We start from the raw sequence: 15048 nt of genomic DNA on the forward strand, positions 1-15048 counted from the left end.
TCCACAAGTAAGGTTGGTATCATTCAGACAACAATGGATCTGTCGTGGTTAACTCAATGGTCCACAAGTAAGGTTGGTATCATTCAGACAACAATGGATCTGTCGTGGTTAAGTCAATGGTCCACAAGTAAGGTTGGTATCATTCAGACAACAATGGATCTGTCGTGGTTAACTCAATGGTCCACAAGTAAGGTTGGTATCATTCAGACAACAATGGATCTGTCGTGGTTAACTCAATGGTCCACAAGTAAGGTTGGTATCATTCAGACAACAATGGATCTGTCGTGGTTAAGTCAATGGTCCACAAGTAAGGTTGGTATCATTCAGACAACAATGGATCTGTCGTGGTTAACTCAATGGTCCACAAGTAAGGTTGGTATCATTCAGACAATGGATCTGTTGTGGTTAACTCAATGGTCCACAAGTAAGGTTGGTATCATTCAGACAACAATGGATCTGTCGTGGTTAAGTCAATGGTCCACAAGTAAGGTTGGTATCATTCAGACAACAATGGATCTGTCGTGGTTAACTCAATGGTCCACAAGTAAGGTTGGTATCATTCAGACAACAATGGATCTGTCGTGGTTAAGTCAATGGTCCACAAGTAAGGTTGGTATCATTCAGACAACAATGGATCTGTTGTGGTTAACTCAATGGTCCACAAGTAAGGTTGGTGTCATTCAGACAACAATGGATCTGTTGTGGTTAAGTCAATGGTCCACAAGTAAGGTTGGTATCATTCAGACAACAGTGGATCTGTTGTGGTTAAGTCAATGGTCCACAAGTAAGGTTGGTATCATTCAGACAACAATGGATCTGTCGTGGTTAACTCAATGGTCCACAAGTAAGGTTGGTATCATTCAGACAACAATGGATCTGTCGTGGTTAAGTCAATGGTCCACAAGTAAGGTTGGTATCATTCAGACAACAATGGATCTGTTGTGGTTAAGTCAATGGTCCACAAGTAAGGTTGGTATCATTCAGACAACAATGGATCTGTCGTGGTTAAGTCAATGGTCCACAAGTAAGGTTGGTATCATTAAGGCAACAATGGATCTGTTGTGGTTAACTCAATGGTCCACAAGTAAGGTTGGTATCATTCAGACAACAATGGATCTGTCGTGGTTAAGTCAATGGTCCACAAGTAAGGTTGGTATCATTCAGACAACAATGGATCTGTTGTGGTTAACTCAATGGTCCACAAGTAAGGTTGGTATCATTCAGACAACAATGGATCTGTTGTGGTTAACTCAATGGTCCACAAGTAAGGTTGGTATCATTCAGACAACAATGGATCTGTTGTGGTTAAGTCAATGGTCCACAAGTAAGGTTGGTATCATTCAGACAACAATGGATCTGTCGTGGTTAACTCAATGGTCCACAAGTAAGGTTGGTATCATTCAGACAATGGATCTGTTGTGGTTAACTCAATGGTCCACAAGTAAGGTTGGTATCATTCAGACAATGGATCTGTCGTGGTTAAGTCAATGGTCCACAAGTAAGGTTGGTATCATTCAGACAACAATGGATCTGTTGTGGTTAACTCAATGGTCCACAAGTAAGGTTGGTATCATTCAGACAACAATGGATCTGTCGTGGTTAAGTCAATGGTCCACAAGTAAGGTTGGTATCATTCAGACAACAATGGATCTGTCGTGGTTAACTCAATGGTCCACAAGTAAGGTTGGTATCATTCAGACAACAATGGATCTGTTGTGGTTAACTCAATGGTCCACAAGTAAGGTTGCTATCATTCAGACAACAATGGATCTGTTGTGGTTAAGTCAATGGTCCACAAGTAAGGTTGGTATCATTCAGACAACAATGGATCTGTTGTGGTTAACTCAATGGTCCACAAGTAAGGTTGGTATCATTCAGACAACAATGGATCTGTCGTGGTTAAGTCAATGGTCCACAAGTAAGGTTGCTATCATTCAGACAACAATGGATCTGTTGTGGTTAAGTCAATGGTCCACAAGTAAGGTTGGTATCATTCAGACAACAATGGATCTGTCGTGGTTAAGTCAATGGTCCACAAGTAAGGTTGGTATCATTCAGACAACAATGGATCTGTTGTGGTTAAGTCAATGATCCACAAGTAAGGTTGGTATCATTAAGGCAACAATGGATCTGTTGTGGTTAACTCAATGGTCCACAAGTAAGGTTGGTATCATTCAGACAACAATGGATCTGTCGTGGTTAAGTCAATGGTCCACAAGTAAGGTTGGTATCATTAAGACAACAATGGATCTGTTGTGGTTAAGTCAATGGTCCACAAGTAAGGTTGGTATCATTAAGGCAACAATGGATCTGTTGTGGTTAAGTCAATGGTCCACAAGTAAGGTTGGTATCATTCAGACAATGGATCTGTTGTGGTTAACTCAATGGTCCACAAGTAAGGTTGGTATCATTCAGACAATGGATCTGTTGTGGTTAACTCAATGGTCCACAAGTAAGGTTGGTATCATTCAGACAACAATGGATCTGTTGTGGTTAAGTCAATGGTCCACAAGTAAGGTTGGTATCATTCAGACAACAATGGATCTGTCGTGGTTAAGTCAATGGTCCACAAGTAAGGTTGGTATCATTCAGACAATGGATCTGTCGTGGTTAAGTCAATGGTCCACAAGTAAGGTTGGTATCATTCAGACAACAATGGATCTGTCGTGGTTAACTCAATGGTCCACAAGTAAGGTTGCTATCATTCAGACAACAATGGATCTGTTGTGGTTAACTCAATGGTCCACAAGTAAGGTTGGTATCATTCAGACAACAATGGATCTGTTGTGGTTAAGTCAATGGTCCACAAGTAAGGTTGGTATCATTCAGACAACAATGGATCTGTCGTGGTTAACTCAATGGTCCACAAGTAAGGTTGGTATCATTCAGACAACAATGGATCTGTCGTGGTTAACTCAATGGTCCACAAGTAAGGTTGGTATCATTCAGACAACAATGGATCTGTCGTGGTTAACTCAATGGTCCACAAGTAAGGTTGGTATCATTCAGACAACAATGGATCTGTCGTGGTTAACTCAATGGTCCACAAGTAAGGTTGGTATCATTCAGACAACAATGGATCTGTCGTGGTTAACTCAATGGTCCACAAGTAAGGTTGGTATCATTCAGACAACAATGGATCTGTCGTGGTTAACTCAATGGTCCACAAGTAAGGTTGGTATCATTCAGACAACAATGGATCTGTCGTGGTTAACTCAATGGTCCACAAGTAAGGTTGGTATCATTCAGACAACAATGGATCTGTCGTGGTTAAGTCAATGGTCCACAAGTAAGGTTGGTATCATTCAGACAACAATGGATCTGTTGTGGTTAACTCAATGGTCCACAAGTAAGGTTGGTATCATTCAGACAACAATGGATCTGTTGTGGTTAACTCAATGATCCACAAGTAAGGTTGCTATCATTCAGACACCATTCGTAAACTCAAATCCGATGCCGATTGAATAAAAAGGCATATTGTTAAAAATAAAATAAGATTCGCAGATAATCAACAACATCAGCCAACTAACAAATTAAGGAACAAAAAGAGTGAGGCTTACGCGCATTCCATGAGGCAGCGGTTGTCATAGGTCAGACCGTCCTTACCGCACACAGGCATGTAGATGTGGGGACACACACACAGGTTACTCTCCCCCTCACACCTTCCTGCGTGTGCTAGCTTCACTGATCTGCATCGGTTTGAGGGGAATAAGCATGATTTTTTTTATTAAAGCATGATTTATATTCACATAACAACAAAAATTTAAAAAATGCCCTTTCTTTAATTTCAAAGGAGGCGTAAAAGTCAAAAACTACTAAATGTATACTACTAAATGTATACTACTAAATGTATACTACTAAAGACAACTATCCAATAAAGAAAGCCGTCTAGCTTTCAGTCAAGTTAAGGGGACTGGAGGAGCTACCATAAAATACACCTTTTTTCGCCTCAAGTCATTTGACCACAACATTCATGAAACGGAAGTGTTTGTGTTTCATGTTGGTGTGCATTTGCTTCAATGTACGTAGAATGATAGTAGTCTTGTATGGTCCCATATCTTTTTATAAGAGAAAAAAATGTGAGACAATATACTATCATTCTACGTTTGCAAAAGCTCAAATCATTCCGATGAATAATTTTGAATTTATCTTGTCATCCGTGAACTAACGTACATGTTTTGATTCATCGCTTTGCTTATTTTTCATTTAATAATTTTTACTAAGTCAATCTAAAAGCAAAATTAGTTTTTTTATAATATACGATTACTCTACATACATTGAAGCAAAAGCACACCGAATTTTAACACAAACAGTTCTGTTTCATGAATGCTGTGGTCAAATGACTTGAAGAGAAAAACGGTGTATTTTAACACAAACAGTTCTGTTTCATGAATGTTGTGGTCAAATGACTTGAAGAGAAAAACGGTGTATTTTAACACAAACAGTTCTGTTTCATGAATGTTGTGGTCAAATGACTTGAAGAGAAAAACGGTGTATTTTAACACAAACAGTTCTGTTTCATGAATGCTGTGGTCAAATGACTTGAAGAGAAAAACGGTGTATTTTAACACAAACAGTTCTGTTTCATGAATGCTGTGGTCAAATGACTTGAAGAGAAAAACGGTGTATTTTAACACAAACAGCTCTGTTTCATGAATGCTGTGGTCAAATGACTTGAAGAGAAAAACGGTGTATTTTAACACAAACAGTTCTGTTTCATGAATGCTGTGGTCAAATGACTTGAAGAGAAAAACGGTGTATTTTAACACAAGCAGTTCTGTTTCATGAATGCTGTGGTCAATTGACTAGAAGAGAAAAACGGTGTATTTTAACACAAACAGTTCTGTTTCATGAATGCTGTGGTCAAATGACTTGAAGAGAAAAACGGTGTATTTTAACACAAACAGTTCTGTTTCATGAATGTTGTGGTCAAATGACTTGAAGAGAAAAACGGTGTATTTTAACACAAACAGTTCTGTTTCATGAATGTTGTGGTCACTTAACTTAAAGAGAAAAACTGCGTATTTTAACACAAACAGTTCTGTTTCATGAATGCTGTGGTCAAATGACTTGAAGAGAAAAACGGTGTATTTTAACACAAACAGTTCTGTTTCATGAATGTTGTGGTCAAATGACTTGAAGAGAAAAACGGTGTATTTTAACACAAACAGTTCTGTTTCATGAATGTTGTGGTCAAATGACTTGAAGAGAAAAACGGTGTATTTTAACACAAACAGTTCTGTTTCATGAATGTTGTGGTCAAATGACTTGAAGAGAAAAACGGTGTATTTTAACACAAACAGTTCTGTTTCATGAATGCTGTGGTCAAATGACTTGAAGAGAAAAACGGTGTATTTTAACACAAACAGTTCTGTTTCATGAATGTTGTGGTCAAATGACTTGAAGAGAAAAACGGTGTATTTTAACACAAACAGTTCTGTTTCATGAATGCTGTGGTCAAATGACTTGAAGAGAAAAACGGTGTATTTTAACACAAACAGTTCTGTTTCATGAATGTTGTGGTCAAATGACTTGAAGAGAAAAACGGTGTATTTTAACACAAACAGTTCTGTTTCATGAATGTTGTGGTCAAATGACTTGAAGAGAAAAACGGTGTATTTTAACACAAACAGTTCTGTTTCATGAATGTTGTGGTCAAATGACTTGAAGAGAAAAACGGTGTATTTTAACACAAACAGTTCTGTTTCATGAATGTTGTGGTCAAATGACTTGAAGAGAAAAACGGTGTATTTTAACACAAACAGTTCTGTTTCATGAATGTTGTGGTCAAATGTCTTGAAGAGAAAAACGGTGTATTTTAACACAAACAGTTCTGTTTCATGAATGCTGTGGTCAAATGACTTGAAGAGAAAAACGGTGTATTTTAACACAAACAGTTCTGTTTCATGAATGTTGTGGTCAAATGACTTGAAGAGAAAAACGGTGTATTTTAACACAAACAGTTCTGTTTCATGAATGTTGTGGTCAAATGACTTGAAGAGAAAAACGGTGTATTTTAACACAAACAGTTCTGTTTCATGAATGTTGTGGTCAAATGACTTGAAGAGAAAAACGGTGTATTTTAACACAAACAGTTCTGTTTCATGAATGTTGTGGTCAAATGACTTGAAGAGAAAAACGGTGTATTTTAACACAAACAGTTCTGTTTCATGAATGTTGTGGTCAAATGACTTGAAGAGAAAAACGGTGTATTTTAACACAAACAGTTCTGTTTCATGAATGTTGTGGTCAAATGACTTGAAGAGAAAAACGGTGTATTTTAACACAAACAGTTCTGTTTCATGAATGTTGTGGTCAAATGACTTGAAGAGAAAAACGGTGTATTTTAACACAAACAGTTCTGTTTCATGAATGCTGTGGTCAAATGACTTGAAGAGAAAAAACGGTGTATTTTAACACAAACAGTTCTGTTTCATGAATGTTGTGGTCAAATGACTTGAAGAGAAAAACGGTGTATTTTAACACAAACAGTTCTGTTTCATGAATGTTGTGGTCAAATGACTTGAAGAGAAAAACGGTGTATTTTAACACAAACAGTTCTGTTTCATGAATGCTGTGGTCAAATGACTTGAAGAGAAAAACGGTGTATTTTAACACAAACAGTTCTGTTTCATGAATGTTGTGGTCAAATGACTTGAAGAGAAAAACGGTGTATTTTAACACAAACAGTTCTGTTTCATGAATGTTGTGGTCAAATGACTTGAAGAGAAAAACGGTGTATTTTAACACAAACAGTTCTGTTTCATGAATGTTGTGGTCAAATGACTTGAAGAGAAAAACGGTGTATTTTAAAGGTAGCTCCTGCCCTTAAAATACACGAGCCTGTTCTGAATACAATATTTGGTTTAAAAGGTTTTGACAGACACAGTCACTGCCGGTTTTGTGTAGACAGAAAGTGACACCGACTTTAAACGCTGAAGAAGAAGAAGAAGAAGAAGAAGAAGTGTGGACGGAAAACGAAAACGATGGGATTAGTTTTGTTTCCGATTTCACCGAAAGCTGTCTAGTGCAACTATTTGTGGCTCTTTGAATATCTGTTTAAAACAAATCTTACCCAGCTCAAAAACTAGCATGAAATTAGAACAAAAATGAATTTAAAAATAAAGTAAAGTAAAATAAAACAAAGCGGGTGTCCGCTGAAAATAAATTATCAAATGCGAAGACTGTGACAAGGCACCAACATTGAAAATCTGGAAAACACATAATGAGACCAAAAAAAGCAAACAAACAAACAAACAAACATCAAAGGCAATTGAGTGATATCTACGTACGCGCAATCCATCTCACACTGGTTGTCATAGGTGATACCATCCACTCCACACACGGGGTTGTAGTCTGCGGTGCAGGCGCACCCAGGACCGTGTTCGGTGCATGCGCCCTCATGTTTCTCTGTCACCCCGCTGAACATTCAGAATGGAAGTACCGCAAACGTATAGCGGTTGTAACTCAAATATACCCCCCCCCCCCCTACCCCCCCCTACCCCCCCCCCCCCCCCCCCCCCGCAGTAAGCTTATAAAGCTATTTAGAACAAAGCCATTGCTCTCTCTCTCTCTCTCTCTCTCTCTCTCTCTCTCTCTCTTTCTCACTCTCTCTCTCTCTTCTCTTAAAATCGTGGTAAAATCTATACTGAAAACGTTGAAATTTGACTCAATCTCTAAACTTTATTTTGACATGCAAAGAAAAAAAATTGTAGACGAATATAGTTAATCTGAGACAGTGTTCGTACACAGTCCTACCGCGATCTGTGAAAGTATTGATATTAAATCAAAATATGTGCGAGGTATTTCTTACGCGCATTTCAGCAAGCAAGCGTTGTCATACGTCACACTGTCATCCCCACACACCGGAAGGAAAATGTGAGGACATGCGCAGTGCTGTTGTTCTGGACAGGACCCTTCACTCACCATGGTGGTCTGGCCCCTAAAGATAACAGAAAATTAATGAATAACTAGAATGAAATGACCTAAGTATAGGCTATATATATATACACACCCTGTTTGATTGGTTTTTAAACATATTCTACATGTAGAACTGGATTCCTAGTGTATGACAGGTCGAGGCTTCAACAGAGGTACATGGGCTGGGCCCCTCAGATGCTGTTGGAATTTAGGGCCATTTGAAATGGGATTTACGTGTCTGTCCTTGATAAAGAAAAGGTACATTTGCCGGATCAAGAGGGGGGCTTCCGGAACCCTCCTCCCTCCCCCCTCCCCCCTCTCCCCGCACCAACCCTCCCCCCCTCTCCCCTCCCCCCTCCCCCCTCTCCCCTCTCCCCGCACCAACCCCAACCTCAGACTCCAGCCCTGCATTCACCGATTGTTCGCGGATCATGCGAGCATCGGAAAATATTTACCATAAGAAATCAATTTCAGACAAACAGGATAAAGAATTAAAAATTAAACACAGAAATCGTTTGGCAGAAGAAAAAAAGAGAAGAAAAAAAACAAAAAACAACAGTGCAACATGCAAAATAAATTAAAATTTAAAATTTAAATAAAAAAAGAAGAACAACAAAAAATGTTGAAGACTTACACACACTCCAGAATGCACTTGTTGTCGTACGTGACACCGTCGGCACCACACACGGGGGTCAGCTGGTGAGAACACATGCACGGCGTACTGCACGTGCCTTCAGACATGAACTTCACACCGCTACACACACACACACACACACACACACACACACACACACACACACACACACGCACACACACATACATACATACATGCACACACACACACACACACACACACACACACACACACACACACACACACACACACATACACACACACAGAGTATTTTATTTACTTGAGTATATCCACATTCGTTGGTTAAAACATTACAACAAAAGGACTGGACATATTCCGAATATATTCAAAGAAGAAGTAAAGGGAAATGCAACAAAATTCTACCATTCAAAAAGACAAAATTCTAGCCTTATACGAGTACTGTGTTATTGATGTGTGTCTGTATGTCTGTCTGTCAGTTCGTCTCAGTGTTCGTCTGTCCGTCCGTCCGTTCGTTAAACACCAGCCAAGAAAACAAAAAGAAGTAATTACACTGACTGGCAATCAAGAAGACAGGCGGTGTCATAGGTGTTGCCGTCAGCGCCACAGATAGGATGATAAGCGTGGCCCTCACACTGACAGGCCTGGCACTCTCCCTCAGACCTCACGGCCACTTTGCTGAAAGACAGGCACGACCATTGCAAAGAACAGAGAGGCGCTGGCGCAATATGTCCAACCTCAGCCTAACTCCTACTCTCATCAGAATTGCAGGAACCCTGGGTTGAGGTGCACGATAAAACTGCCACCCAAACGGGAGCCACCCGCAGTGTTGGATTGGTTGAAACTGAGATGTGTTGTGATTTCAACGAATCAGAACCCGCGGTTTGTTCTCTCCGGTTTGTTCTCTCCGGTTTGTTCAATCCGGTTTGTTCTCTCCGGTTTGTTCAATCCGGTTTGTTGTCTCCGGTTTGTTGTCTCCGGTTTGTTCAATCCGATTTGTTCAATCCGGTTTGTTCTCTCCGGTTTCGGTTCGTGCACCTCAGTTCCGACCCCTAAGATAGAGCCCCGGGTTGGATAAACTTAGTGTTCTTGTAAAACTAATAAGCGGAAAGAAGGCTTCAATAAAATGGCAGGATAAACTGTGTTTCAGCATCCACTTTCAGGACTTTTGAAAACAAAAATCAATTGTTAAAACCCATTTGAAATCAAGAACAATCGATCAGACTGAATAAGCTTGTGTGGTCCCATATGCCACCGTTCATGTTCTGGGTGGTCGAGTGGGTAACGCACTTGCGCTCGGAAGCGAGAGGTTGCGAGTTCGACCCTGGGTCAGGGCGTTAGCAATTTTCTCCCCCCCTTTCCTAACCTAGGTGGTGGGTTCAAGTGCTAGTCTTTCGGATGAGACGAAAAACCGAGGTCCCTTCGTGTACACTACATTGGGGTGTGCACGTTAAAGATCCCACGATTGACAAAAGGGTCTTTCCTGGCAAAATTGTATAGGCATAGATGAAAATGTCCACCAAAATACCCGTGTGACTTGGAATAATAGGCCGTGAAAAGTAGGATATGCGCCGAAATGGCTGCGATCTGCTGGCCGATGTGAATGCGTGATGTATTGTGTAAAAAAATTCCATCTCACACGGCATAAATAAATCCTTGCGCCTTGAATATGTGCGCGATATAAATTGCATAAAATAAAAAAATCCCTGCGCTTAGAACTGTACCCACGGAATACGCGCGATATAAGCCTCATATTGATTGATTGATTGATAAATGTTGTTGACAACAATGTGTACTCACGCACAATCGAGCAGACAGTGGTTGTTGTACGTGACACTGTCCGCTCCACACACTGGCTGGTGGCGACTGGTGCACACACAGCCCTTGGGGTTGGGACACGCACCCTTGGACAACTCACCGGTACCCCTTGGCACAAATGACAACAATTGTAGATTTAGCCAAGTTTGTTTAACGTTTTTTTTCGCATTTTCGCATTACGATTGTCCATTTTGGGTAATGATGATGAATGATTGTTTCTGTTATTCATTATTATATTATTATTATTACATGTATTGCAATTCTGATACTGAGATCTTCCTTGTTAGGTTGTAGGTATAATTGACAACCTTGGTACTTGGTCATGATTGTTGGCGGAGGTAGACTTGGAACAACCAAGCGTGTAATGCATACACTTGTATTTTCTGTACAGTATTATTTTTTATTTTCAGATTCTCGTGTACCTCCTCCATTGAAAGGGGTTGTAAGCCTACAATCAATTAAAATATGTCCGTGTATTTGGAGAAAATGAGACATTAAGGTTAAGCCTCCAGAAATTAAGATTTAAAGATTTGTAAAACAACACAGTCATGTTCTATCACGATGGAGACTAGCTTGTTGCCTTCTGTAACTAAATTTATTTTCAATCGCTAGTTTTTGCTGACATTTATTTTTGAAGCAGTTACAAACAAACAATGTAACATTGGGAGTGGATTTTTTTTAGCCTGAAATGTTTTTGTCTGACAAAACGTTAAGGCTGGCGTGAGAAAATAAGACCCAAGCAAATATGAATATCTGAACACTAGCTTTCATGACTATTATCACATGGGCGAGTTGCAGGTACAGAGAGTGCCATAATTAAGTCTTGCATACTCGAGGTCGACAAACTGCAAAATGAAATTTGGAACGCCGAGTGGCTTCGTTTGAACTAAACAACGGAGCGTCACAAAATGCCACATGGTGAGAGTACTTGATGTGACCTTTTTGTCTCAGAAGTTACTGTCGTCTGTCAGCTCCAAATACTCACGCGCACTGCAAGAGACAGAGGTTTTCATAGGTGACCCCGTCCTTGCCACAAATGGCGTTGTAGCCATCCTTCACACAGCTGCAGTCCAGGGATGCTGCTTCGCCTGTAAGGGAGAGGATGTGAACATCTTTCCTTGACGCATCTGGTTGGTTGGTTGGTGTGTGTCTTGTATAATTAGATTCCATTTAATTTAATTTCCATTACTTTATAATTCTATAGCTGGAACATGTGGGTCGCTTTCTCACAGGAAAGCTAGCAGTACCAAGAATTGCGCTACCCAGGTGTGTCCGTGTTGAGGTGTAATCACCTATCTGCACTTTAAGGCACAATGACTGACTCGACCTTGGTCTCAAGCGTGGCACTACGGGGGTGGGACATTGATGCCGTGTTTTACGTGGCACTACGGGGGTGGGACATTGATGCCGTGTTTTACGTGGCACTACGGGGGTGGGACATTGATGCCGTGTTTTACGTGGCGCTACGGGGGCGGGATATTGATGCCGTGTTTTACGTGGCACTACGGGGGTGGGACATTGATGTCGTGTTTTACGTGGCACTACGGGGGTGGGACATTGATGCCGTGTTTTACGTGGCACTACGGGGGTGGGACATTGATGCTGTGTTTCAGTCTGCACACATAGTTGACTCGTTTCCGTACCAGCCTGGATTTGAACCCGTGCCCCAAGAATCACAAGTCCAGCGCATTTCCAACTTGGCTACCAGGCCCCCCTGGTAGTGCGAGTAATCGCCAGGGCCGATTTATGTCTTCATCAATATGATACATGTATTCTCTTTTTTTGTTCAAAGATTTTATATTTCTAATGTTTCCCATTCACTGCAGAAACGATGCTAAGGAGCAACACATAACTCAACGAAAAACAAAAACAAAAACAAAAACAAAAACAAAAAATAAAACAAGTAACAAAGGAGATGAAGAATGGAGAAGAGAAAGATTATTAACTTTTTTTTGTTCCCCTGTCATTCTTTCTTCTTCTCTGTTGTTGTTTGCTTGCTTATTTAGGCAACTAACTGACTTACCGTAACGACTCCAAAAACACACGAGTATCACCAGCACGGCAAATCTCGTCCACTTACCGTAACGACTCCAAAAACACACCAGTATCACCAGCACGGCAAATCTCGTCCACTTACCGTAACGACTCCAAAAACACACGAGTATCACCAGCACGGCAAATCTCGTCCACTTACCGTAACGACTCCAAAAACACACCAGTATCACCAGCACGGCAAATCTCGTCCACTTACCGTAACGACTCCAAAAACACACCAGTATCACCAGCACGGCAAATCTCGTCGACTCGGACAAATCCATGTCCGCACAACACTCCACAATGCCCAAGACTGAACTACAAGCGATTATATACCAGCTCGAGACTCCGTTTCAGTTACACAACAGCCCGCTAGAACTGATCCACCCCTTGTGATTTTGTTTTATTCGTCGCTGAGATGGCTGTCATGTGGATTTATGTGTGCCTGGCAGTATATTATTATTATGTGTGCCTGGCAGTATATTATTATTATGTTTGCCTGGCAGTATATTATTATTATGTTTGCAGTTTTCGTCCTGATCGTTAGTTTTGTGGGTATTCTTTTGTGTCGTGTGACAGGGGTTGTAAGTCAAATGCTTCATAGAAAAAGGTTGCACGGACTTTGTTAGAGGAGAAGGGAAGTGGTCGTCACTGTTTTTCAAGTTGAAGATAAATCATTTGTCGTGTTTTTCCTTTTGTCACTCTCAGTCGCAAAGGAGACACAACGATTTGTGTAGGTTCTGTAGATTTATTAACAGCTGGAACAACGGTGACAATATCTCTCAGCACAGTGTAAGAAAGAACAAGTGCAAGACTGGTAAAGAACAACAATACGTGTGCGCAGCCCTACTTATATAGTTAATGGACATACGAGAATATTCGGGAAACATCGACACTAATCTGGTTAGATCTACACAGTCCCATCTGTTCGATGAGCGTCTACGCTTACGTCATGAGTGACTGCGCACTTAATCAAAGTAAGTTCCATAATGTTCTTTGTCCTTCCATTCGATTCCAGTGGTATCTAGCGATCTCCACAACACCTCCCCACCTAAACTGATGCTACTCCTCAAGCATCAACAGCAAAGTCTCTCTGTGGGTTTGCGTGTTCTCTTTGACCGTCTTGGATTGTCTGGTCCATACTCTGGAACGGATGGAGTACCTTTGGGTTTGGTCTGTCTCCGAGTTTGTGGCACAGTTTCCAAGATCTCCATGGGGTGATCTGTTACAAGTTCAGAAACAGTGTCCACTTCCTCACCAGGTTCATTGTCTTCCTCAGTGGTGTAGCGTGGCTGTAGCTGTTCCCAGTGTCGTCTCCATACTGGACCATGAGGAATGACCATGACGTTGAAGCAGCGAGTACCCAGAGACTTCTTGATGACTGCTGGTACCCATCGGGGTTGTTTGTCTCGGCGAGGTCCATGGTACAGAGCATACACAGGATCTCCGGCCTTGTACTGTCTGGTTACCTTGACGACAGCTTTCAAGTCTGGAGTCATCTGAGACTTGGATGCCTCCTTGTGGATTTGGCTGTAGTTCCTTTCTGCAGCCGTGAGAGTCTTGGACACGTTGGCGATTGGGCGCTCGCTTCCATCTGGATAGCGATGAAATAGGACTGCTCCAATTCCAACGTTGGACGCGTCACAAGCTAGTCCCAAAGTCTTGTTTGGATCGAAGTGTACCAGAACTTGATCCGAGGAAAGCACATTTTTCAACTGTTCAAATGCTGCCTGTTCCTCATCTCCCCACTTCCAGGGGTTCGCCTTCTTCGTCAGGCAGTAGAGCGGCTCTGCCATGCTGGCCAGGTTAGGGATGAACTTCCCGTAAAACTGAACTGAGCCCAAGAAAGACTTCAAGCTTGAGACGTCCGTAGGGGCTGGCATTTTTAAAACTGCCTCGACCTTCGATCCTTTGGAGATCCCTTCGGCCGATAAGGTATGTCCAAGGTATTCCACACTGGCTTGTGCGAACTCGCACTTTTCACGACGACATCTGAGTCCTTTGTCGTTCAGACGAGTGAGCAAACGTTCCAGATTGCTCAGGTGGTCGTTGGCGTCCTTCCCGCTGACGAGTATATCATCTTGGAAGACGGCAACACCAGGTAGATCACAGGTCAGGTTTTCCATGATCTCTTGAAAGTAACCAGGTGCTGACTTTATCCCGAAAGGAAGTCGTTGCTGCAGGAGTACCCCACGGTGAGTGCTGAGGGCTAGCCTGCGTTGACTCTCTGGTGCCAGCTTGATCTGGTTGTAGGCATCAGCAAGATCGATCTTGGTGTATCCGAATCCACCTCCTAGCTTCTGCATCAGTTCCTCTGGGAGTGGCATTGGATGACGGTGATCTTCAAGCTGATCATTGATGCCCACTGAGTAGTCACCACAGATCCGTAGCTTGGGCTTCAGGGTGCCCGAGGTTTGTGCCTTACGAATTGGTACCACTGGCGTTCCGTATTCGTTGAACTGGACTGGCTTCCAGACTCCTTTGGCGATGCCTTCTTCGTAGCCTTTGGCGAGGTCATCACGAAGAGCGAAAGGTACCGGACATGCCTTGTGAAAAACCGGCTTCGCATCAGACTTGAACTTCACGTCCAGTTCGAAGTCCTTGAGACATCCCAATTCTTGTTTGAAGAGATTTGGGAATTTATCAGACAGTCTGTGACAATC

The 15048-nt window shown here is 41.7% G+C and overlaps 1 protein-coding gene across 1 annotated transcript in view; it reads right to left on the reverse strand.

Moving 5' to 3' along the window:
• Positions 1-12763, reverse strand: part of LOC138961357 (uncharacterized) — a 60272-nt gene extending 47509 nt beyond the window's left edge. Inside the window, exons 1-8 of the mRNA XM_070332968.1 lie at positions 12603-12763; positions 11337-11439; positions 10334-10459; positions 9092-9211; positions 8555-8674; positions 7814-7942; positions 7293-7421; positions 3561-3689 (exon numbers count right to left, since the gene is read on the reverse strand). Of these exons, the coding sequence (XP_070189069.1) occupies positions 3561-3689; positions 7293-7421; positions 7814-7942; positions 8555-8674; positions 9092-9211; positions 10334-10459; positions 11337-11439; positions 12603-12669 (923 nt within the window). The 5' untranslated portion in view covers positions 12670-12763. The remainder of the gene's footprint in view (positions 1-3560; positions 3690-7292; positions 7422-7813; positions 7943-8554; positions 8675-9091; positions 9212-10333; positions 10460-11336; positions 11440-12602) is intronic.
• Between the last annotated feature and the right edge of the window lie 2285 nt (positions 12764-15048).

The sequence above is a fragment of the Littorina saxatilis genome, linkage group LG3 (genome assembly GCF_037325665.1).
Source record: "Littorina saxatilis isolate snail1 linkage group LG3, US_GU_Lsax_2.0, whole genome shotgun sequence".
Lineage (NCBI taxonomy): Eukaryota > Metazoa > Mollusca > Gastropoda > Littorinimorpha > Littorinidae > Littorina > Littorina saxatilis.